The sequence below is a fragment of the Puma concolor genome, chromosome B4, assembly GCF_028749965.1.
Source record: "Puma concolor isolate L17-30 chromosome B4, mPumCon1.1.hap2, whole genome shotgun sequence".
Lineage (NCBI taxonomy): Eukaryota > Metazoa > Chordata > Mammalia > Carnivora > Felidae > Puma > Puma concolor.
The window spans coordinates 59,811,472-59,834,313 of NC_141673.1; the positions used below are offsets into that span (position 1 = coordinate 59,811,472).

Consider the following 22,842-nt stretch of genomic DNA (forward strand, 5'->3'; position numbering starts at 1 on the left):
ACGGGAGGAGTTAGCCCCGGCGGAGGCATTGTGGTGGGAGGCACCGCAGGGCCAAGACTCGGGTTGCCGGTAGGGTCTTGTGAGAAAAACTCCTGGGCCTCCAGACTGGGGCAGAGAGCACACCACGGCGGCTTGGGGAGCCAGGGAACCAAAGCGCGAAGTCGGGGGTGCCGGGGACGTTCCCGGCGCCAGGGCGGGGCGGAGGGCGCCAGGCCGAGAGCCTTCTGCGCGGCAAGAGCCCCGCGGCCCGGCCCAGGACCGCCGCCAGGGAGCGCTGCGGGCTCCCGCTCGCCCGCCCCCCGGTAGGCGGGGCCGCGCTCTGCCCGCAGCCGCCGCCGCAGCCGCCGCCTGGGCCGCCCCGTGTCCCCGGTGGAGCCGCCGCCGCCGCCGCCGGGAGCTCGATGCGGACGGAGCCCGGGCCGGGCCATGGGGATCCTCAGCATCACGGACCAGGTCAGCCCTCCTGTCCTTGCCCGCTTCCTCCTTCCTGAGCCCGGCGCAGCCGCCACGCTAGCCCGGGGATGTGCGGCCTAGGCTGGGCCCGAGCCAGGGGCTCCCGCGGCTCCCGCCCCGCCCCACGCCGTGCTCCCCTCAACCAAGCCGGTGTCCTTGGGGGCCTGGCGACTGGCCAACACACCGCGGGAGTCCCCTGCAGCCAGGACCCCCGAGCGGAGCCCCTCCAGCGACGCCCCTCATCAAACCAGGTGTCCCCCCACCCCAGCCCCCCACTCCTAGTTCCGCTCTGGCCCGCTCTTTGAACGCTGGTTCTCCCTGCAGCCGCCCCTGGTCCAGGCCATCTTTAGCCGAGATGTGGAGGAAGTGCGTTCCCTCCTCTCGCAGAAGGAGAATATCAATGTACTGGTGAGTTGGGATCAGGGAGAATGATGAGCCAGTAATCTGGGCCCTGGTGTTCTGGACCCCTCCCAAACAGTGGGGCGGCTCCGTGGCTCCTTGGCTAGGATGAGGCCGCAGCACTTTCTACCCTGGGATGGGCGCCTGCTCTACATTTGGAGATGGAGAACAGGTCAGGCTTGAAGCATAGACCAGTGAAGCTAAAGATGCCCAGAAACGGTGTTCTCTCCTGAACCATCAGTGTTTGCAGCGCCCCCACCCCTCCTGGAAGAAGGAGACTGCTCACAGCCCCCTGGCCCTGACCCCTTGACTCCTGACTCTCTGACTCTGACTCTGCCCTCCCTAGGTTCTTGTTTTAATTTAGGATTGGGATTTAGGAGGCTGTCGAACCTATGGGAAGAGGTGGGGAAAGGCCTGGAGTTCTAAGACCGGGGCTGGGGTCTGTGATAGTTCAGCGTCACAGCCACTGCTCTTTTCTGCCTTCCCAGGACCAAGAGAGGCGGACCCCATTGCATGCTGCTGCCTACGTAGGCGATGTCCCCATCCTCCAGTTGCTACTGATGTCAGGTGAAAGTGGGGAGCTGGAAGGTGTGGCACATAGGGAGGGGACCTGAGGAAAGAGCCTTTTTTTTTTTTTTTTTTTGTATCTAAGAATTGTTCTCTGGTGTTTGGTCTGGGAGAGGCTTCATCTCTATCCATATCCCCTGGCCTGATTACTGGCTTCCTTCCCCACTTGCTCTCTACCTCCCACCAAAAGAGGAAATTATATCCCCATAGGTGCTAATGTCAATGCTAAGGACACACTGTGGCTGACCCCTCTTCATCGTGCTGCTGCTTCCCGAAATGAGGTATTGGCATCCTATGTCCTTTCACCCTTCCAAAAGAGGATGAGTTGGTTAAAGGTGGAAGTTAAGGATTGGAGAGCCTCAGCTCTCTGCCCTACAAGCTGATCTACCCCTAGGTCAGGATACTAGACCTTGGCCCCTCCCTCCTACCCCTAGAACTGGCTGGTAAGGGGGGGCTGAATGTTGCCAGCTGATGTGACGTCAGGGGAGAGCTTAACACTGGGCTGGCAGACTGCAGGGGGCCCTGCTGCCAGGCCTGAGTGACTCATCCTTCCCTGGGGGGCCACCTTGGAGTCTGATCCCCCTCTGGGCACTGAGATTTCTTACCTTGTGATGGAGGGATTGGGGGTAGTGATGTGTTGCCTTCCTGCCTCTCAAGCAGCATCAAAGTTGACAGCACAGGGGTCAAACTTGCCTCATCAATTGGGTCCATCAACCTTGAAGAGCAAGAGGAAAAGGAGACCTCCCTCTTGGTTTGATGGTCACTTCCCTGGCTCCATCCACCAGGGGGAGGGACTAAGGCCAACAGGAATAGGGTGTGTTGTGATTAGGAGGGACATTTTAGCCTGGGTTTTGGAGAGGAACCAGTATCTGTTTGCTTACTGAGGTAACGGAAATGATTTTGGTGACTATGGAAGGACTGGAGGAGGGTATTCGAGGCATTAAGGCAGGAGTGTGTATTTTTCCTAGAAATAGTGAAGGATTGGCATCCTCTACTTTTGTGGATTTGCTTGGTAGTAGCTATATGGTTGATCAGGGTCTGAGTTGGGGAGCGATACCAGGTGACTTGAGGAAAAGGAAGGGGTATTTTTTCCTCAGCAAGGTAGGGAAAATTTTAAGTTCTAGAAAGATCCAGAAGATGGGAAGTAGGTATTGAGAGGCTACGTATGTTGGAAAAATGAGAAGACACTCTGTGCTGGGGGGATGGGGCCACATGTGCCAGGCTGACCTATTCTTCCCTCCACTATTGTTTTACCTCCTGCTCCCCCTGTATTTTCTTTCTTATCCCCTGCTCCTTAACAGAAGGTGCTGGGATTGCTGCTGGCACATTCAGCAGATGTGAATGCCCGGGACAAGCTGTGGCAGACACCATTGCATGTGGCTGCCGCCAACCGGGCCACGAAGTGTGCTGAGGCTCTGGCACCCCTGTTGAGCAGCCTCAATGTGGCTGACAGGAGCGGGCGCAGTGCCCTGCATCATGCAGTGCATAGTGGGCATCTAGAGGTGAGGACTGCTCTAATCTGTGCCTGGTCTAGTGCCTTCCCTTTGTCTTTGCTTCCCTTCCCACTCATCTTCCTCTGCTTCTGGGTCATCAGGTCTGAGGAAAAGCAGCCTGGATGACTATATAAACACTTGGGCTCAAGCACCAAACGAATGGTCGGGTTAGATTGAAATTCTTGACTTGGTCTTCAAGAGGGTGATAAACTCTGAAGTTGCATGGAAAATGTTTGCATACATGCCTTTTTCTGAAGCGAGTGTCCATGTCTTTCAAAATGTTTTTGAAGATTATTCAAAAGAATTTAAGAACCACCAGCTCATGGGGTGCCCAAGTGGCTCAGTCGGTTAAGCATTCAACCCTTGATTTCAGCTCCGGTCATGATCTTACGGCTTGTGACTATGGGCTCTGGCCACATTGGGCTCTGCACTGACAGCATGGAGCCTGCTTGGGATTCTCTCTCTGTCCCTCCCCTGCTTGTGCATGTGCGCTCTCTCTCTTTTTCTCACTCTCAAACTAAATAAATACACATTAAAAAAAAAGAAGAACCACCAAATCAAATGAAAACACTCCCTTGAGTTTCCCTCAAACTTCCAAATCTCTCTGGGATCTCCTTCTTAGTCTCTGCTTTCTCTGTTCCTTCTAGTTCTCCAGATTGTTCTGTTCAAGAACAAAGACATTTGGGTGCCTCAGCCTTTTCAGGAGCTGAGGCTTCTGCCCTTAGGTACATTTAAAGCATGAACCTGGCTTAGGTACCTGCCCTTAGGTACACTGAAAGCATGAACAGGTGTGTTTCATATTCTGATACAGACGGTGAACCTGCTCCTGAACAAGGGAGCCAGCCTGAATGTTTGTGATAAAAAGGAGCGGCAGCCTCTGCACTGGGCAGCTTTTCTAGGTGAGAAAGGGTTCATGGGAAGAATAGGAATTTGACATTTAGGATTTCCCAAGGTAGGGATGGGGATTGCAGCCTTTGGAGAGAGACGCCCAGGGTCTTAGCTCACCCTCCACCCCCTTGAGAGCTTCTTCTCTCTTCCTAGGGCATCTGGAGGTCCTGAAACTGCTGGTGGCACGGGGAGCGGACCTCAGCTGCAAGGACCGCAAGGGCTATGGGCTTCTCCACACAGCTGCTGCCAGTGGCCAGATTGAAGTGGTGAAGTACCTGCTCCGGATGGGGGCTGAGGTCAGGGTGCTGAGCACTGGGGCTGGGCACTAAGGGCATGGAGTTGGAGGTCAGAGTCTGTGTATGGAGACATGAGGGTGCTGGGATTGTTGGAGTGGTTTTGGGAGGTGGGCAGGATATGGTGAGATATGGTGAATAATGCTTACCGTAAGTAATAGTGCCCTCAGTCTATCGAGTCAGGAAGACGAGGTATCTCAGGCAGTTGTTGGGATCCTGGGATTTTCTAGGTTATCTATGCCAGCTTCCACTTTGTTTAAATTGATACCTCCCTATCCCTTTACTTGTACCCCTGAAAATCCAGATCGATGAGCCCAATGCTTTTGGAAACACAGCTTTGCACATCGCCTGCTACCTGGGCCAGGATGCTGTGGCTATTGAGCTGGTGAATGCAGGAGCCAATGTCAACCAGCCGAATGACAAGGGCTTCACGCCGCTGCATGTGGCTGCAGTCTCTACCAATGGCGCTCTCTGCTTGGAGCTGTTGGTCAATAACGGGGCTGATGTCAATTACCAGGTGCCTGAAGGGATGAGGCTGCAACCTAGCTCTGGAGGTCCTGACCATATCTTCCCCTCTGCATAAGTCTGGGGAATTGTCCACTTGCCTCCTGGGTTGATCAGACCTTGTCAGGGACCCAGGAGAGTGTGGGCTGAGCAGATGTCCATATGACCACTCCGTCCTCAGAGATGTGTCCTTTCAAAGGGGGGAATAGGGTATTCCCTGTGCTTTGCACTGAAAAAAAAATTGCCATGTTTTCACAGAGCAAGGAAGGGAAAAGTCCTCTGCACATGGCTGCCATCCATGGTCGTTTCACCCGCTCCCAGATCCTCATCCAGAATGGTATGGACTTGGGAGACTTTGTGCTCCCTTCTCATCCCTCCCCCCGGAGAACTCATCCCTAGAAACCCTTTTCTTTCCTTAGTCTACCTCCCATATCTTCCAGTCAGGATCGGCACTGAGAGCTCTGAGCAAGGCACCTGTAGAAATGGCCCAGGTCTGCATGCCCCATCCCCTGAGGCTTACAGACAAGATAACACATGTGGAATGCTTAGCTTGGGATGTGGCACATAACGAGCACTTGTGTGGTAGCTGACTGGTATGAGTGGTCTGGAGCCTCAGGTCTGCCTGAGTTTGTGTGTGTGCATCCCCTCACAGGCAGCGAGATTGATTGTGCTGACAAATTTGGGAACACGCCACTGCACGTGGCTGCTCGCTACGGACACGAGCTACTCATCAGCACCCTCATGACCAATGGCGCGGATACCGCCCGGTGAGTCAGGGCCCCTTAGATCTGTAGTGTCTGCTCACATCAAACGTGGAGGCACAAAGAAGCTTGCAAAAGGGAAGCTTGTGGAACCTCACTGTCTCCTAGGCTGGTGGGGGGCCACAGAAAAGAAGTCTGCAACTGGTCCCTCCTTGACTTAAGGACTGAGTCCCTCAACTTCTCTCCAGGCGCGGCATTCACGACATGTTCCCTCTGCATTTAGCTGTTCTCTTTGGATTCTCTGACTGTTGTCGTAAGCTTCTTTCCTCAGGTATGTGCTGACTGGTTGGGGGGTTGGGTACGGGTGGGTGAGTAGAGGCCTTTTCCCACTCTGTTCAGTGCCCTCAGATGGGATCTGTGCTGTTCTGGCCCTGCAGGTCAGCTGTACAGCATTGTATCTTCACTCAGCAACGAGCATGTGCTTTCAGCTGGGTTTGACATCAATACGCCTGACAACCTTGGCCGCACCTGTCTTCATGCTGCTGCTTCTGGAGGGTACGTTCTCTCACTTCCAGGTGCTAAGAAGAGATCTGGGCAAGGGTCTGGACCCTTCTCTGCTGCCCAGGTCTCTCTGCCTGTCACAGTGAGAGCAATCACAGCAGAAAGGGCTGTCCAGTGCCATCCTTCCTTAGCCCCTCCCTGTGCCTGTGGCTCCTCTTTGAGGCTCTCATTCTCTTAACCCTCATCCTCCTTCCTTTTAGGAATGTTGAATGTCTTAATTTGCTGTTGAGCAGTGGAGCTGACTTGAGGAGGAGAGACAAATTTGGAAGGTGTGTCGATATGCAGCAGTAGGCACGGGGAGTGTCCTAAAAGAGAGATAAATGGTGGAGGGAGTGGTAGCAACTTGGAGACTAAGTGAGGAGAGTATTGCAGAGCAGCTTTAGGCTGCTCGTGTGGTTGCATTTGGGTCTGCCCTTGATTCTTTTATTCATTCTTTTCTCCTCAGGACCCCACTGCACTATGCAGCCGCCAATGGCAGCTACCAGTGTGCAGTCACACTGGTGACTGCTGGGGCGGGTGTCAACGAGGCCGACTGTAAAGGCTGTTCTCCCCTCCACTACGCTGCCGCCTCTGACACCTACAGGAGGTGAGACTCTCACTTTGGCCTTCTCAGCCCTGTTCACCTCCGTCAGCCTCCCCTGACTTCACTCTCTGTCCTCCAGAGCGGAACCCCACTCATCGTCCAGCCACGATGCTGAAGAGGACGAGCCACTGAAGGAGTCCCGCAGGAAGGAGGCCTTCTTGTGAGTAGCCGAGAAGACCCCTGGGATGTACTTTCCCAGCAGTGCCAGCTCTGGTCCCGTGATTCTCCCATCCACTCCCCGTCCTGCCACCTCATTTCTGCTGCTTGCTGTTGGCCAGCCAGCAGTGTATTGGGAGTGATCTGAGCTTAATCCTGGACTAAGCATTGTGGGTGAAAACAAAAGTATGAGACACAGTTCCTTCCCTCAGGGAACGGATGGTCTTCTTGAGACAATCAGAAAAACTTAACGCACAAAGCCTTTTATTTATTCCACAAGATTTAAGTGAGGATTTACTTATTAGGTACCAAGTACTGTGCTAGATGCTAAGGATAAAAGACAAATTACCCCAAATTTCTGCCTTTGAAAGCTAATGATCTGTTGGGAAAGATAAATGAAAGGGCACTTACGCTTTCTAATGTAGAATGTTAATGATAGAGAAGATGATGCAGAGTAAATGGGGACTGTGTCCTATGTTCACAGTTTGTCTATAAATCTAAAAGTGTTGTGAAATAAAACTTTTTTTTTTAAAAAAGGATACCTACAATCCAAGAAAATCCAAGCTTTGACAACTTAACCTCTCTGTGCCTCTGTTTCCTTAACCATCATAAGGAATAAGAGTAGTAGCTGCCTTGTGGGGTCATTATGAGGATTAAATGATTTCATACACATGAAGTGCTTAGAATAGTGCTTGACACATAGTAAGTGCTAAATACTAGATTATTATTACTGCTAGTCGTACTACGCTATGAGAAGGGTACCAAGGGAGTACAGAGGAAGAGGCACCTCACTGGGAAGGTTAGGGAAGGCCTCACAGAGGAGAGGATGCTGGGACCGAGTTTGAATGAGTAGGACTTCTTCTTCAGATGGGCTGGAAGGAGAAGGCATTCAAGGCAAGGGGTCAGCATGTCTGGAGGTAGGGGGAAGTGTCGATTGGCAGGTTGATAACATAATTATGCTCTAGGTTCTCTAGGAGAGCGTTCCAAGGATAAAGAAAGGCATTGGAGCCAGAGTAGTTCAGAGCTGATGTGAAGGAAGTGGTGGGTCTCAAGTGGAAGGGTCGAACAGGCAGGAGTTAGCCTTCCTAGAGCAGCGGATGGGTGTTGGCCAGCTAGGCCTGGAGGAGCTCCCTTGCACCTCTCCTCTGCTTTGCCCGCACCTGGGCCCTCACCAGCTGGGCCTGTCCCTGCCTCACAGTCTACCCCTGCCCCCCAGCTGTCTGGAGTTCTTACTGGATAACGGTGCAGACCCCTCCCTGCGGGACAGGCAGGGCTACACAGCTGTGCACTATGCAGCCGCCTACGGCAACAGACAGAACCTCGAACTGGTACGTGTGGGATCTGGCCTGGAGGAGAGGAAGCAGGGGCAGGGCTCATAGTCACCTTTGTGTCTGTGAATTCTGAAACCGAGGGGTGGTTGACTCAGATATGGTCTCTAGGTCCAGGGGTGTAGGGCATTACTGTGGGTAGGGGACAGGGGATAACATTTTGGGAGTTTGAGAACCTCAGCGCCTACTCTTCTGTCCGTTGCAGCTCTTAGAAATGTCCTTTAACTGCCTGGAGGATGTGGAGAGCACCATTCCAGTTAGCCCTTTGCACTTAGCTGTGAGTCCCAGGTCTTTTCCTCTTGCCTTCCTTGTTCCTGCCTGCCCTTTGGTCCACAAACAGGTGCAAGCCTTTGTGAATCTATCCTGGCTTCTGCTTTCTTGGGGGGACATGGCAGGCAGGCAGTGCCCAGGGTTGGGTGTAGTGTAGGTGAAGAGTCTGAGGGACCCAGGGAGCTCATGGGGAGGACTGCTGCCTGGAGTTTCCCCAGGGGGCCCAAGAGCAGAGTGAGGGCAGTGTCCCAAGCTGTTTCCATTGGTTACCTGCCCCCCTCCAGGCCTACAACGGTCACTGTGAAGCCCTGAAGACACTGGCTGAGACGCTGGTGAATCTGGATGTAAGGGACCACAAGGGCCGGACCGCGCTCTTCCTGGCCACTGAGCGAGGCTCTACTGAGTGTGTGGAGGTGCTTACGGCCCACGGCGCCTCTGCTCTCATCAAGGAGCGCAAACGCAAGTGGACACCCCTGCACGCTGCTGGTTAGTACCCCCTTAAGGCTGCTGGTACCTCCCCTTGCCACACCAGGCCTTGGAGACTGGTCCCAGATCCCTCCCGAATGTGATTGGGGTTGGGAGTGGAGCAGGGTGAGGAGAACTTCAAGTCCTGATTCGTGGCTTCCTATCCCCCAAGACTTCAGCCTGCCCCAGGTCCTTCCATGATCTCCACCCTGGAGTCCTTAATGCTTGACCTGGCTGCCTCCTTCCCCTTGACCATGCCCTGACACAGGCCTTTTCTCTTAGCTGCCTCTGGCCACACTGACTCCCTGCACTTGCTGATCGACAGTGGGGAACGCGCCGACATCACTGATGTCATGGATGCCTATGGACAGTGAGTGTGGGCCAGGGGTAGGATGCGGGTTTTCCTGTCCCTGCTGGCCCTCATCTGTCTCCCACCCTCTGTAGAACCCCACTGATGCTGGCCATCATGAATGGCCACGTGGATTGTGTCCATCTGCTGCTAGAGAAAGGATCCACAGCTGATGCTGCTGACCTCCGGGGCCGCACCGCCCTCCACCGTGGGGTGAGTGACCTCCTGGGTGGGGCTGCTCACAGACAGGCCTGGACATGGGAGCACAGGACCCATCAGAAGTAGGATAGCAGATTGCCTAGCAGGTGGGCCAGGATTTTGTGCCCAGGGTCTTATTGGGTCTTACTACATTTGCTCCAGGATGAGTACCTGACATGTGTAGCTGATCTCTCTGATTCCCTTGCTTTGTAATCTCATACAGCCACATGCTCACTACTCACACTCTGTTCCAGGATACCCAGACTCTGGTCCTGGCCCACTGGATAATGATGCCACTGTCCCAGTCCTCCGTGATCACCTGTCCCAAAGCCGTCTCCTCTTCATCCCAGGGGACTCTTTGATCCCTTAGTCAATTGCAGTTACCTTGCAATTTGTCCCCCCACTACTCCAGAGTGCCCAAATTCACTCTTGCCATTCTGGTTGTCTGTTGGAATAGAGAGAATGGAGGAAGGAAGGAGTCCTAACATTTAGAGTGGTTGCTGTGAAAATAACGATCGGAGCCCTGGAAGTGGTTCTTATGCCTGGGCCAGCTCCAGTGACTGGCTGTTTGAAAGGGAGTGGCCCTTCACCCTCCCTCACACCATCATGTCATCCACAGGCAGTGACTGGCTGTGAGGACTGCCTGGCTGCCCTGCTGGACCACGATGCATTTGTGCTGTGCCGAGACTTCAAGGGCCGCACCCCCATCCATCTGGCCTCAGCCTGCGGCCACACTGCAGTGCTGCGGACGCTGTTGCAGGCCGCCCTTTCCACAGACCCCCTGGATGCTGGCGTGGACTACAGTGGATACTCGCCCATGCACTGGGCCTCCTACACTGGTGCGGGCCTGGGGCCCTGGCAGCATAAGAATAGGGGTGTGATATGGGGGAGGACAGACCAGAACAGAGACCACAGACCCGTGGATTGAGGGAGGGATGTGGGTTAATCTTGATCTGGAAGTGGAATGGAGTGTCCCAGAGATGGCACAGGACAGATGTTGGGAACCTTGTCATCTCTCTCCACCCCCACGGCTCTTCCTTTCTCCTGCTCAGGACATGAAGATTGTCTGGAGTTGTTACTTGAACACAGCCCGTTTTCATACCTGGAGGGAAACCCCTTCACTCCTTTGCACTGTGCAGTGTAAGTCCCTTCCTGTGCCTCAGCCCCACTTGAGGTTCTGTGACCTGGGCTTAGGAAAGGCATTCCATTTTTCTTGTCCTTCCTGTTGACCCTTCCTTTCCCCCCCAGAATTAATAACCAGGACAGCACCACAGAGATGCTGCTGGGAGCTCTGGGTGCCAAGATTGTGAACAGCCGAGATGCCAAAGGACGGTGAGTGGTACAAGGCTTAGGGAGAAGCCCCGGTCACCTCTGGCCTCCTTTTTCTGCTCAGGTGAATGAGCCCTCTGTTCTCATTCTGCCCTGACCCCCACACTGCAGGACCCCTCTTCACGCCGCTGCCTTCGCGGACAATGTATCTGGGCTCCGGATGCTACTGCAGCATCAAGCCGAGGTGAACGCCACTGACCACACTGGCCGCACTGCGCTCATGACGGCGGCCGAGAACGGCCAGACCGCTGCTGTGGGTGTGTAGGGGCCACGTGTGGAAGGGAGGAGCTCCCCCTTGGGTTTCTGCAAGATGGGGCAGCCCTGCCTGTGGGGCTCAGGAAACAGGAGTCATGTATTTGGTTATTTCCCTCCTCTGCAGATGGGATGCAAAGTATATGCAGATGGGAGGGCCGGGAGCCATGAGGGCTGCTGCTCTGGAGGGAAGGCATCACTCCTTTGCCCCCTTTCTCTTGCAGAATTTCTGCTGTATCGAGGGAAGGCAGACCTTACTGTGCTGGATGAGAACAAGAACACTGCCCTCCACTTGGCTTGTAGCAAGGTGTGGCCTGGATTGGTGGTGGTGAGGGCCACGTAAGGGGGTGGGCTTGATGAAGGGGGTGGGTCTGCCCAGTTGGAGAGAGGACTGGAGTGGCAATCAGGATTGTCCAGCCTGTATAGCTTTTTGTCCCCTGAACCCTTCCCAACTCCTGCTCTATAGCCTGTCTGCCTCCACTCCATCTCTGTTCTTCTTCCTCAGGGCCATGAGAAATGTGCCCTCATGATCCTGGCAGAAACCCAAGACCTTGGCCTTATCAATGCTACCAACAGTGCGCTGCAAATGTGAGTTTCCGGGGAAGGGGGAGCCTGGCTAGGGGAGGCAGATGGGTAAGAAAGAGCCACATGCATTCTGGGGGCTCTCTAGAGCTCACAGTATCTGTTCAGCAGTCTTGCTACTCTGGCTGGGTGTGAAAAGGCAGCTTGGATCTCACTGATTTCTCGTTCTTTTTTTCCTTTCTTCCAAGGCCACTCCACATTGCTGCCCGGAATGGTCTAGCTTCTGTGGTGCAGGCCCTGCTAAGTCGTGGGGCCACAGTGCTGGCTGTGGATGAAGAAGGTGGGTGGGGTCCAGAGCCCCCCGCCTCTCCTGGGTTTGGGGTCAGGGACATTCTTCAGGAGGTGACTTCTTAACTTTGCTATAAACTGGGTTTTTTTCCCAGGGGAACTCTTCAGAGCAGGGACCCAATACCAATACGCTAGCATTTCTGAGGGGAATCTGATGGAACTAGGTGGAGCCAGCAGGGTCCTCAGGAAGACCTTCCACACACCTCAGTCTCCCAGACTTCTGTCCCCCGCACTCCACCCTTTACCCCACGCTTTGACAGTCTGCCTGTCGGTGCCCCTGGGCCCTCGTAGCCGTTGAATTCTGATTGTGCTGGGCTCTTGCCCACCTTGGCTACCCTCCACAGATGAGAGCTCAGGGCCTGGCAGAGGGTGGATGGGGCCCCGGGGGTACAGGACCCTGTGCCTCAATTTTCCCCCTCCACCCTGCAGGTCACACCCCAGCGCTGGCCTGCGCCCCCAACAAAGATGTGGCAGACTGCCTGGCCTTGATCCTCTCCACCATGAAGCCTTTCCCACCCAAGGACGCCGTCAGTCCTTTCAGCTTCAGCCTGCTCAAGAACTGCGGCATCGCAGCAGCCAAGACGGTGGGTGGCTGCGGCGCCCTGCCCCATGGGGCCTCCTGCCCCTACAGTCAGGAGCGGCACGGCGCCATTGGGTTAGATGGCTGCTATTCGGAGTAGCCCCCCATCAGTGTCCCTCCCCCTGCCGGTGGCTTGATATCTTATTCTATTTATTTAGAAAAAGTCTATACATTTAGGGCACTTTAAAGGAGAACACGACTGGGTGGGGGGGGACAGAGGGGGGAAAATGCACTGGGGAGCAGCTGCTCACCCCTTTGCCACACCATCCTGGCCTGGCAAGGGTCTGGGACCAACAGGGAGCACCCCAGGCCCTTGGCACCCCCAGGGCAACCCCTTCTGCCAAGTGTCCCCAAATGATTGCTAAATGCCTGGCTACCCTCTCTTTTACCCCATCTCTCAGTTCCCCCTTTCTGCTGCCAACTCCCCCCACCCTTTCCTCTGTTTCTCTTCTTTGTGTCCCCCCGCCCCTGCCCCTACTGCCAGGCAGATCCCTTCTCTTCTTCCATACCCATCACTGCCTCCCTGCTCGGCTGGCCCCTCCATCCCCGCAGCAGTGAGAAGCCTTAATTTCTGGTACTGTGTGAGCACTCTGGGGGTGTCCCCCTCCCCCTTCAGGGGCAGCTAGTGGATGAGGGGGGAGGGTATTTAGCACTGGGGCCTGGAGCTTTTCCCCCACTTCTGTACCCCATCACCCCTAAAGTTCAAATGCAAAACACTTGAAGCAGCAACTACTGTACCTGGGCCCCAATCCTGCACTCTCCCCTGGCTCCTCATATGCAAATCAAGGGCTGGTTCTGCCCCCACAGCCTGCTCCTCCCTGATTCCCTTCCACTCCTGGCCTGGTCCCCTAACCACGCACTTTAACCTTGCTTCTTTCTTTTAACTTCTTTTGGGAGGGCAGAGCCTGTGGCCATTCCCTCCCTGGCTCCCCTCTCCCTTAACTTTGAGGCTTGTCATGAATTTTTAAGTAAGCATTTTATCCTTTAGGGGAAGAAACAAATTAATTTCCTGCCCATTTCAAGACCACAGCCCTAGAATGTCCTGTGTGTTTCAGGCATGTGTTTGCATGTGTGGGGAGGGAAGGACAATATTCTTCCTCCTGTGCCCCCCAAACCCATAGTTCCTCTGTACCCCCACCTTCCGTTATGTCCAAGAGTACCCACCGCCCCCAGTCACTCCTGATCTGAAGCCAAAGATGGTGGGAGGGGCAGGGCAGACTAGGGACCGTGGCTACTCGGGACCCAGGCTTCCCCTCTGGTGTGAGGATGAAGCTCTGATCTAGGTAGTGACGAATACACACTGAGGCTTGGTCCCTGCCCTCCCAGCAGCGGGGAAACATGGGATTGAGCTAGGGGCTGCACTGAGAAGATTCCTAAAAGTCGCACCCCAAAAGCCAAACTGGGCCAGAGTGAGGAGGGGGCAGTTTTCTCTCTAAATGTAGCATTGAATTTGGCCCTGGTCCCTTCAAACGCCCTGTCCATCCATCTCCCAGCTAAGCCTCCTGGACAGTTGGACCCGCTCCCATAGCCCAGTGTTCCCTTCCTCACACTCAATACCTCAGCCAGGGGCCAAGACACAGAACTTGAATAGAGGTCATGCCCCCTCCACCCCCACAGTGCATCCTTGCCCAGTTTGGCTGCCATCAGTATTGTCCCCTGAGAACTGGACAGGCTTTGTTTACACAGTACAGGGTCTCCTCCGGGGGATTCCTCAGTCTCCTCCCCTCCTACGCCCCCTCACGCTTGCTTTGTTCACAACCTCACCCACTTTTCAGTTGTTTTTCCTGCAAGTCTTGCCACCCTTGCCAAGGGTGGGCTGAAGGGGGAGGGGGTATCCCAGGGACCCCTGCCTCGCTAACAGATACCCTTAACCATACCTCATGCTGGTTCCCTGAAGCCTGGGGTGTTTGTCCAAGTCCTTTTTGTTTTTTTGTTTGTTTGTTTGTTTTTTGGCTTTTTTTTGTCATGGTCTCTTTTTATCCCCTCTGTCTGTGTCTTGCTTTCCCTAACCCTCAGTTCCTAAACCATTTCAAAGCTTCCAAATGACCATTATTGGTAAGAAGGATTGTGCAGCTTTTAGTTTTTATTTTTGTTTTCAAAGCCAAAGGGCCTTGCGATGCCCCTCTTGCCCACCTCCCTTCATACCCTGCCCTCCCCTATACGACAATCAATGTGACCTCTCTTAAGGGCTGCAGCCCCCCCCCCCGCCCCCCCCCCCCCCCGCTGGTTCTGCAAAGCTTGCCCCTAACTTTAACTGTCTCTCCTGAAATCTTCCCATTCCACCCCCTCCCTCTCATTTTGGTGCTGGGAATTAGGTGACGGGGAGGGGGGGGGGGGCAGGGGGAGCAGAGAGATGGATTCTCCAGAGAAGACTCTTGGGGTATCAGTCGTGTTCTCCTTTATCAATGTTTGGCGATGACAGGAAGATTCTGAGTATTTGTCAGGAGCCCCATTGTTTTGCTAGATGAGATTTCTGGTGGCTGCCTGTCCCCCTGCTGCCCCTTCAGCACACGGTCAGCAGTGCTGGGGCAGGTTGTGGGGAGTCCTCTGCCTCTCCTCATGTGGCTATGAGGAGGCGTGGAGGATGAGCAGCCTCCTCTCCTTATGCCAAAGGAAATCCCACACCCCACCCTGGGCTCCCCAGCCCCTAGTGTTTTTTGAAGCGTTTTGACCATTCTCATGGCGACTGCATATTTATTTTAATGTTAAGATTTTTTTTTTTTAAAACCTCTTTGACTTAAACGGGTGTGGAGAAGTAAAACAGGCAGAATGCCCCCCAATCTTAAGGGGGTAGGGTGGGGAGGAAACACCTCCTTCCCTTTGCCCTCCCTCTCCCCTCCCCCTCTCCCCACCGCAGCTCTAAAGCACTTGCTTCAAGTAATAAGCACTTTTGAGAAAAGGCCTATTTTAAGTGAGGACCCTGGGAGCAGCCCCAGGTCCCAGCAAAGGAGACAGAGCGAGGGCTACATAGGAGACAGGGAAACAGGTGTGTGAATCAGAGGGCGAGATAAGAGCCAGTTTTTAGTTTCTGATTTTGGGGAGATGTTTCTGATTGGGCGGTGGCTTTGGTAGGGTTGTGTACTATCCTTCAGAAAAACAAATGGCACAAACTGTGGGTCCCAGGATGGGCCAACAAACCCGGGTCACTGCCACTGTCCAACTGAGACTGATGGGCCACCTCCCCCACTGTGGCCCCCTGAGCCATAGGACTGCTGAAAACCACTGAATGTACAGCCCAGGTTGGGGTGGGGAGCAGCCCCTGGGGGAGGGGGCTTCTCCTTCTGTTTGGTGCTGTGGGGGGTGGGAGAGATGAGACTGAGGGACTGCCACCCCACTTAGACATGTGTTCCTTGGGGTGGAGGGGCTGAGGAGGGTCTACCTCCCTCTCCAACCCCGGCATGGCCCCTCTTCCTTCCTCATCCCTATCCGTTTTGACTGTAAGTCCAGCTCACCTTTGCCTTCAATATGTAACCAAAGGAAAACTCAATACTGTTTCCACCGCTGTCTGCCCACCCGAGCACCTTCTTACTCCCTGGACCTTAGAAGGGGAGAAGGGGCTGGGGGTGGGGTGGGGGGCGTGGGGCCAGAGTGAACGGTTCTACAGCTGTATCCCCCAAACCTCTCGGGTCTTGGAAGGGACCCTGAGAGGTGAGGCTGGGGCCTGGCTGGAGGGGCTGGGAACAGGCACACTCTGTATCTTGTGCACATGAGTGTTTCTTCGTCTGAATGACTCCAGTGACTACGCTCCAGCAGGGAGGCCCCTTCCTCCTTCCCTCTCCACCGTTTCTCCCCCTCTCCCCACACCCCGTGTTCATCCCCACCTCCCCTTCCCACCGCAAAGGAAAATAGCCTTACAGACCCTAGCCCAGAAGCCCTCCTCCTGGGGCAAACCAGTATGGGGCCCCATCCCGCCTAGTTTGAACCCTACCTTTTAAGAAGGAGGGATAAGGAGCAAAGCAGCCCCTTCCCCTCTAATCGTGGTGGCTCCAGCCCTCCGTGGCCTTGACCCAGGTTGGCCAAGGGCGGAGGCAAGGAATCTTTGAGGACCAAGCCCAGTGATCTGGGAAGAGGGAGGTGGAGAGGGAAGGGCCTGACTTGGGGACTCCCTCCTCCCGACCCAACCCTAGAGAAGCGACCAAATCCCAGAGATGGGAGGAAGCTGGGGTGGGGAGGGTCTGCTCTATGAATTACTTGAAGGTACTGACTCCGAGGCTGCTGTTGCCCACTTGGGTGTGAGGGGGACACTGTCACTGCATTTGGGAGGGCAGAGGGTGGCGGGTGACGAGAGCATCTGCCCTTGGCCCTCACTTACTCCTGCTAGGCCCTTTCCCTGGGGAGCCTGGCTTTGCCCCCAGGGAAATCGGGGAGAGCCTTCCCCTCCCATCTCCATCCCTCACTCTGGGCACCCTCTCCAATTGCACTAAAGTAGCTGTTGTGCCAGTCTTACCCCCACACCAGGGTGGGGTCTCTGCTTCCAGTCCTTTCTCCCCTGACTGCCTCCACTCCTGTCCCGGACAATCTCCTTGTTCCCCTGTATTCCTGGATAGCTCAGCTTTGTATGTGTGTGTTTTGGGGGTGGGGGTGGGTTCTGGCTGGAGTGGGTTCGCTAGGGGTTTGGGAAGGGCTAGGGGAAAGATGGAGGACAAAGTCTCCTACCCCCTTCCTCAACTCCAAGCCACAGAAACCTGGGAGGGAGGGTGCCTACTCTCGCTGCCGTGTGTCTTGCAGATGTGCCAAAATGGGGGTGGGGGGGGGAGGGGAGGGGAGGGTGCCTGGCAGAGCGGCCCCCAGGGTGGCTCTCTCAAAGCAATACAGTTCCTCCTGCCTGGGGGACGGCAAGACAGGGGAGAGGGTTGGGTTAGGGACCTGGGGGTTCCCTGTGTACAGCTGTGTATATTCAGGGGTGTTCTCTGTCTGGTACCCGCTGTGGGCGTCTATGTGTGTGTGAACCTCCCCTTCCCTGTGCCCTGCATGACCTGTGATGCTGCAGACACCACCATCCTGTGTGCAGGGGTGTGTTGGGGGCACCGAGGGGCATGTTTCATGTCCTGTTGCACCCTCCACCCTGTGACCCATGTACTCGGTTGTAGGAAGTAAAGAGAACTGAGCACAATTCACTGGATTCTAGTTGAATCTTTCTCTAAGCAATTTTCCCGTTCTTGCCCTTTTCCCTGCCCCGGATCCACCTGTGGTGCTAGCGTTGGGGTCAGGGGTGTTTAATGCTGGTGGGCAGCAATAAAGGGCAGATCCGCCCAGATGCCTGTATCCCCAGGGTGCTGAGGGCAGCAGGAAAATGTGGGGACCTGGCGGTGCATTTGCCCCACCCTACCCCTCCTCCCTGGGCTAAAGCACAATGCGCTCCCTGCAGATTGATGCACCTTGCACCCTCCAGGCCCCTGCTCATGTCCTCCCCCGACCTGCTTTGAGCCCTCCTCCCACCACATCCTGGTTTTCTATGCTGTTTTGGTGCAAGTACAACTGTCGTAGTCATGGCTTTGGGATGGGTTCTGTTTATTAAAATCCTATTGCTCCTACTGGCCCTGTGTCCCGCCTCCATTCCTGTGGTTGGGGGGAAGGAAGGGCAACCTGGCGCCTTTCCACTGGCCCCCATCAGCCATCAGAGACCAGGGGCCTTAGCTGCTCCTCCAGCATGGCTATGGTGAGCATGAGGCTGCCCCCCAGCAGCAGCCCCAACCCCTGCAGTAGCACATGGAGCGTAGGGAGGGGCTCGGGAGGCCGAAGCAGGGCTGGTAGCTGAAAGAAAAAAAGAGCATCAGGATCCTGGCATTGTCTCTGCACCACCCCACGTCAAGCATGAGAAGGAGTTGTCAGAAAGTACTGGCAACCCTTCTGAACTCTTCCAGGCCCTTGTTTCTCAGACTCCACCCAGCCTGGGTCCAGCACCTTTCCAGGTAGCCGGTGGTGGAGGCGGAAGGACCCATACGTCCCCCTCCGCTGAACCCACCTCCCTGCCTCCCTTGCTTTCCCTGCACTACCCCACACCTCTCACCATGTCCACAAGGGCCACATAGAGGAAGACCCCAGCAGTGACCCCAAACACCCAGGAAGTGAGAGGGACAGGGCCCAAACTGAGCCCCACCCCCAGGGCTGCACCCCCTAGTCCCAGGGCTCCAGACACCAAACTCAGCAGCAGCAGCCTCCGAAAGGGCAGCCCTGCTCGGAGCAGCATCGCAAAGTCACCTATGAGGAAGAGACGACAGGGTGGGAGGGAATAATAAGCCAGGGCCATCCCTCACCCCTGTCACCTGCCAGCCTCCTAAATTCCACCCGTTGGAGGCCTCTCCTTTCTAGAGTCCACCCCACCCCACTTCTGCCATTCCTACCCAGTTCATGGGGTAGCTCATGGCAGAAGACTGCTAGGGTGGTGCTGAGGCCACTGGAGAAGCCATCGGAGAAGGCAGCACCTGGGGTTGGCAGGATTGGAGGTCGTCAGCCTGGGAGAAAGCTCTCCCCAGGGGCACAGGGGCCTGCATTCCCTTCCCTCCCCCACTTCCTGGTAGCCCTCTCCTCCCATCACACCTATGGCCAGCCCATCAGTGAGGTTGTGCAGACCGTCTCCCAGGAGGACCATCCACGTTATATTGGCATCACCGCCACCCTGGTGCCCGTGACTGTGGCCTTGGTGCCCAGTAGGAGCTGGGGCTGGTGGGGGCTGGCTGTCCTGCTCCCCATGGCAGCCCTGAGCTTCTGGCTCTGCAGGAAGGACAAGAACAGTGCCAGTGGCTGCAAGTGAGAACCGGGAGCTGGGAGCCTACTCTTCATTTTCTCTTCTGGTTACCTGGAGCTGCCTGCAGGGGCTGAAGGGCCATCCCACTGCCATCCTCCAGGTCCAGGGCTGGTGCTCTGAAATCCTTTCTTTTTCGCCTGCAGCATCTCTGAAATGGGAGGGTATCCCTCCTGGTGGAGGAGGCAACAGAGCCAGGGGCTAAGGAGAGGCCTGGCTACCAGCTGGGAAAGTGAACACCTGGGTTCACCTCTGGCACTTGGAGATATTTTTTGGCTTTTCCGCTCTCTTCCCAGGTTGGCACTCCTTGTTTCTTGTTGACTTGAACTTGGGAGAGGAGGCCGCTTGGCCAGGAGTCCCAGGTCTATGCTAAGGAGCCCCCTACCCACTCTCTGTTAGTTGTCAGGACTGCACACTCAGGAAAACATCAGCGCACCAGGAACACACCTCACACCCTCACCTCCTGGCTTGCGTGGCCAGTTCTTGGCCAGGACTCTAGTTTTGGCAGGAGGAGGAGAAAAGGGTATCACTCACTGGCCTGAGCCCTCTGTGCCGCAAAAGCCCTAGCACGTTCTCCAGCACAAAGAGCAGGAAGAGACCTCCGAGTACCGACAGTCCTGGTCCCAGGTCCTCCTCTGGTTGTCCGTTAGGTCCAGCATGCTGCCCTCCTTGTGCCTGACAGAGAGGGGGTCAGGGCAGACCCCAGAAGCCCCCGCACCCGACAACATCCCCCTCCTGTGTGGGACGTGGCAAGCCTTCACTCGCTACTAGAAGGCAGCTGTGGGCTGAAGCTGAGGTTGGGGAGTGGCGCGTGGGATCTGACAGGAATGAGAAGGGGATGTCCTGTGACTGGGAACACCTTGGGTACGTGGAGGCTGCCCATCACGGGGCAGGGAGCAAGGAAGGGGCTTCACATACATGTGGCAGCAGGTGTAGCAGTGCATCCCCACAAAGAGTGCCCACGGCCAGGGCCCCCAGGAAACCCAGCAGGGGCCGTAATAGACGAGGTCCCAGGAGCCGCAGCAGCAGCAGGGAGAGGGGAGCAGGGAGGCTGAGCAGCAGGACTGCCAGGGCGCTATGAACCAAGGCTGGGGAGAATCAGGGACTGAAGTTAGGCTAGGGTTGGAAGGAGGGCCTCAGAAGAAATGCAGGGCAGAGATACACTGCAAAGGGAGGCAGGACCCCGACAAAGCCATCTTGCTTGGCCAGGGGCCCACTCCCTGCCAGGGTTCAAGGCACCCTGCCACCCACTCTCACCCACTGACCAGACAGAAGATCCCCTGAGGGGGTTGGGGTTGGGGCCTGGATGCAGACACGGCTGTCAATCTGATAAAGCAGGGCTGGACACAGCAGAGCAAACTGACGAGGGGTCAGAGGAGCAGCAGGGCTCAGGCCAAAGTTGACCAGCAGCTGGGAGCCATTCAGACACTAAAGGAGTTGAGTTAGAGGTCATATATTGGGGCATTGCTGAGAACTGTGATCTTTAATGTCTGTCCTTCCATTGTATGGATTCTTGGGTCTCTCCAGGATCCCCTTTGCTTATGCTGGCAGGTGCATCAGGGACTGGGGTGGCTCCACAGGATCAGTGTGTGTTAATTATTAGTGGATATTCAATCCAGTGCAAATATTCAATTCAGTGCAGGTTGGGTGCTAGTAAACATTGCCACCATCTCTCTCCCTCCCAAGCTCCTGATGATTTCAACGATTTGGTGATGGAGTTGGTTGGACAACTAGAGCACTCCATGGCAGAATCTTAGAAGGGAAAGAATCTGAAATGCCATCCAACTTCCTCGCAACAGCCCTGTTACATGTTCATCCAGGCTTGGCTTGAGTGCTTCCTGTGATGGGGTGCCCACCCTCACCAGGCCTGCTTCACAGTTAGCTTTGGCTGCCCTCTGGTGTACATGGAACACGTTCACTGCCTTTCTGGCTGAAGACAGCCATCTACTCCCTGCAGGTTTCCTCTCCAGATAGCCAGCCCCAGATCCTACCCTCAGCTACTTCTCTGGATTCTCTGCTTTGCCACCAAGTGTGGCCCCTAAACCTGTCCTTGGAGACTTGGGTGTGGGTTCATGTGCGCTGAGCCCAGAAGAAGCGTATTTCACTCTTGGAATAACATACCCTAAGATCACATCTGGATTGGTTTTTTTTTTTTTTTAATTAACTGTATTAAATTACTCTTTAAACAATTTCAGGCCATCTAAATCCCATAGTCCTTCTCCCCCCAACTCCCACCCTGGAGATCAACAGACTCACATCCTCATTCAGATGGTCAGCCAATGAATGGTCCAGCAGCAGAAGTCTGTGAAAGAGGTCCAGGCCAGAGGGGGCTGGCCCACGGGGCGATGCTGGGGCCTTTGGCTCCTCTGGGTCACCCCACTCTGAGGGACCCAGAGGCAGCCCAGCCCAGACATCCACACTCAGCTCAGGGTCCTGTGATCTGGAGCAGAGGGGATAGCAAGCCAGACTTACTCATGTTCTTTAAGAAACTCCCCTTGAGGTTCCTAGGGTGCTTAGGGGGAAAGGGAAGACCAGCCACTAGCTTGAGTTCCTGGGACCCAGAAATCGTGGAATGTCAATTCTAGAAGGATCTGAGAATTGTCAATTTATAGGAGAGTCTAGGAATGAGGGGTGTGAGGGTAAGAGAAATGGGGCTGGGGGGAGAGCAGCCAAAATGCTATAAATTGGGAGCCGAGTCAGCCTGGAGACATTGAGCACTGGGACTAAGAGCAAAGAATTGGAGGGTCCGGGGATCTGGAAGAGTAGAGAATTAGAAAGCAGTAGAGGCAAAGGGGGCCTTGAAGGAATACTAGGAGTCAGATTTTGAAACATTTGTAATTCCAGAAATCTGACTTAAGGAAGCTAGAGGTTGGCAACTGGAGACTGATCCAAGCAGTGAGAAGAGGTGGGCATGTGGCATTTTGGGGTAAGGGAAGAAAGGGTTAGTAGTACCTGTATGTGGAATTGTCTCCAACTGGGGGTATAGCCCGACCAACCGGAGGTCCATGGTGTCCTAGGCGAAGTCCCTGAACTCGGCCTAGCCCCAGGCTGTGGAGAAGCCGCGCTAGGCCCCCGGCTGTCAGTGTCCCATTCTCCCCATACAGGCCAAACAGCTGGGCCAAGTAATGGTTCTGCTCCTGCTCAGCAGGGCCCAGGTTGGGGGCTGAGCCCCCTGCCAAGCCCAAGGCCACCCACACACACAGGCCAGCCAGCAGATGACTCATTGGGGGCCCCATTATTGGGGGCAATGGGTTAGAGGCTCTGGTTCTGGCTTCTATTCCCCTTGGAACATCCTGAGGACTGTGCCCTGGAAGAACAAGGAGAAAGGGCCTGGGCTTCTGCTCTGCTGTCCAGCTCAGGCCTTCTGTTTTCCAGTTTCTAGAACACCTTCCTTGACCCAGAATGCTTCCCTCACCTGATCCAGAGCTGACTTCTCATCCTGTCCTCCAAACTCCACCCCTCAACCCTGCCTCACCTCTCTGTCCCCCTTCAATCCACAGGGCCTCACCCTCATTGGCAGTGTGAGAGTCGTCACCTCAGGTCCCGGTCAGGCCTTATTGTGGACACTAAGAGGTTCCTGAGTCAGGGAGGGGAGTGGGGCTCAGCCTCCAGGTGCCCTGGTGGAACGGAGGCCACGTCAGATAGAGGGCTGGGATGGACAAACGCCGCCCCCCTCCCAGCCCACCTGCCTTGGGGCGGGGTCAGGGAGGGGAGGGGCCAGTGTGGGAAGGTTCACATCAGAGAGGAGTTAATGGTTCACTGGTCTCTGGGGTGGGGGTCAAAGGTCAGTCTTGGCTGGGGCCCCTGAGTAGGGAGGGGCCACCCTCTGCCCCTGGAAAAGCCACATGGCTAAGGAAA

General features: G+C 55.4%; 2 protein-coding genes across 4 annotated transcripts in view; one reads left to right on the top strand and one right to left on the bottom strand.

The window, feature by feature from the left end:
* Nucleotides 1-17,773, top strand: ANKRD52 (ankyrin repeat domain 52). Its single transcript, XM_086713090.1, has 28 exons — nucleotides 1-453; nucleotides 778-861; nucleotides 1,341-1,419; nucleotides 1,630-1,700; nucleotides 2,721-2,921; nucleotides 3,724-3,811; nucleotides 3,954-4,096; nucleotides 4,398-4,610; nucleotides 4,856-4,934; nucleotides 5,250-5,364; nucleotides 5,547-5,629; nucleotides 5,736-5,853; nucleotides 6,060-6,128; nucleotides 6,305-6,445; nucleotides 6,522-6,602; nucleotides 7,815-7,926; nucleotides 8,132-8,203; nucleotides 8,481-8,682; nucleotides 8,944-9,031; nucleotides 9,106-9,223; nucleotides 9,828-10,047; nucleotides 10,261-10,348; nucleotides 10,457-10,540; nucleotides 10,649-10,794; nucleotides 11,014-11,096; nucleotides 11,295-11,377; nucleotides 11,560-11,651; nucleotides 12,089-17,773. The coding sequence occupies exons 1-28, from the start codon at nucleotides 427-429 to the stop codon at nucleotides 12,337-12,339; spliced, it is 3,231 nt and encodes a 1,076-aa protein (XP_086569216.1). The 5' UTR covers nucleotides 1-426; the 3' UTR covers nucleotides 12,340-17,773.
* The window catches only part of SLC39A5 (solute carrier family 39 member 5), a 5,830-nt gene continuing 714 nt past the window's right edge, over nucleotides 17,727-22,842 (bottom strand). The window contains exons 2-12 of one of the 3 annotated variants that reach the window (XM_025926861.2): nucleotides 22,493-22,601; nucleotides 21,937-22,291; nucleotides 21,241-21,424; nucleotides 20,250-20,412; nucleotides 19,903-20,072; nucleotides 19,519-19,659; nucleotides 19,039-19,135; nucleotides 18,780-18,953; nucleotides 18,584-18,664; nucleotides 18,250-18,440; nucleotides 17,727-17,993 (exon numbers count right to left, since the gene is read on the bottom strand). In XM_025926861.2, coding sequence (XP_025782646.1) covers nucleotides 17,850-17,993; nucleotides 18,250-18,440; nucleotides 18,584-18,664; nucleotides 18,780-18,953; nucleotides 19,039-19,135; nucleotides 19,519-19,659; nucleotides 19,903-20,072; nucleotides 20,250-20,412; nucleotides 21,241-21,424; nucleotides 21,937-22,220 — 1,629 coding nt within the window. In that variant the 5' untranslated portion in view covers nucleotides 22,221-22,291; nucleotides 22,493-22,601 and the 3' untranslated portion in view covers nucleotides 17,727-17,849. The remainder of the gene's footprint in view (nucleotides 17,994-18,249; nucleotides 18,441-18,583; nucleotides 18,665-18,779; nucleotides 18,954-19,038; nucleotides 19,136-19,518; nucleotides 19,660-19,902; nucleotides 20,073-20,249; nucleotides 20,413-21,240; nucleotides 21,425-21,936; nucleotides 22,292-22,492; nucleotides 22,602-22,842) is intronic. The other 2 variants (XM_086713093.1, XM_086713091.1) reach the window with 2 other exon arrangements.

What these genes read in the sequence shown, in the direction of transcription:
- ANKRD52 (XM_086713090.1), top strand. Translation starts at nt 427, where the DNA reads ATGGGGATCCTCAGCATCACGGACCAG. An exon ending in GCACTGGGCAGCTTTTCTAG is followed by an intron (nt 3,812 to 3,953) that starts GTGAGAAAGGGT and finishes CTCTCTTCCTAG; the next exon opens with GGCATCTGGAGGTCCTGAAA. An exon ending in ACCAACAGTGCGCTGCAAAT is followed by an intron (nt 11,378 to 11,559) that starts GTGAGTTTCCGG and finishes CTTTCTTCCAAG; the next exon opens with GCCACTCCACATTGCTGCCC.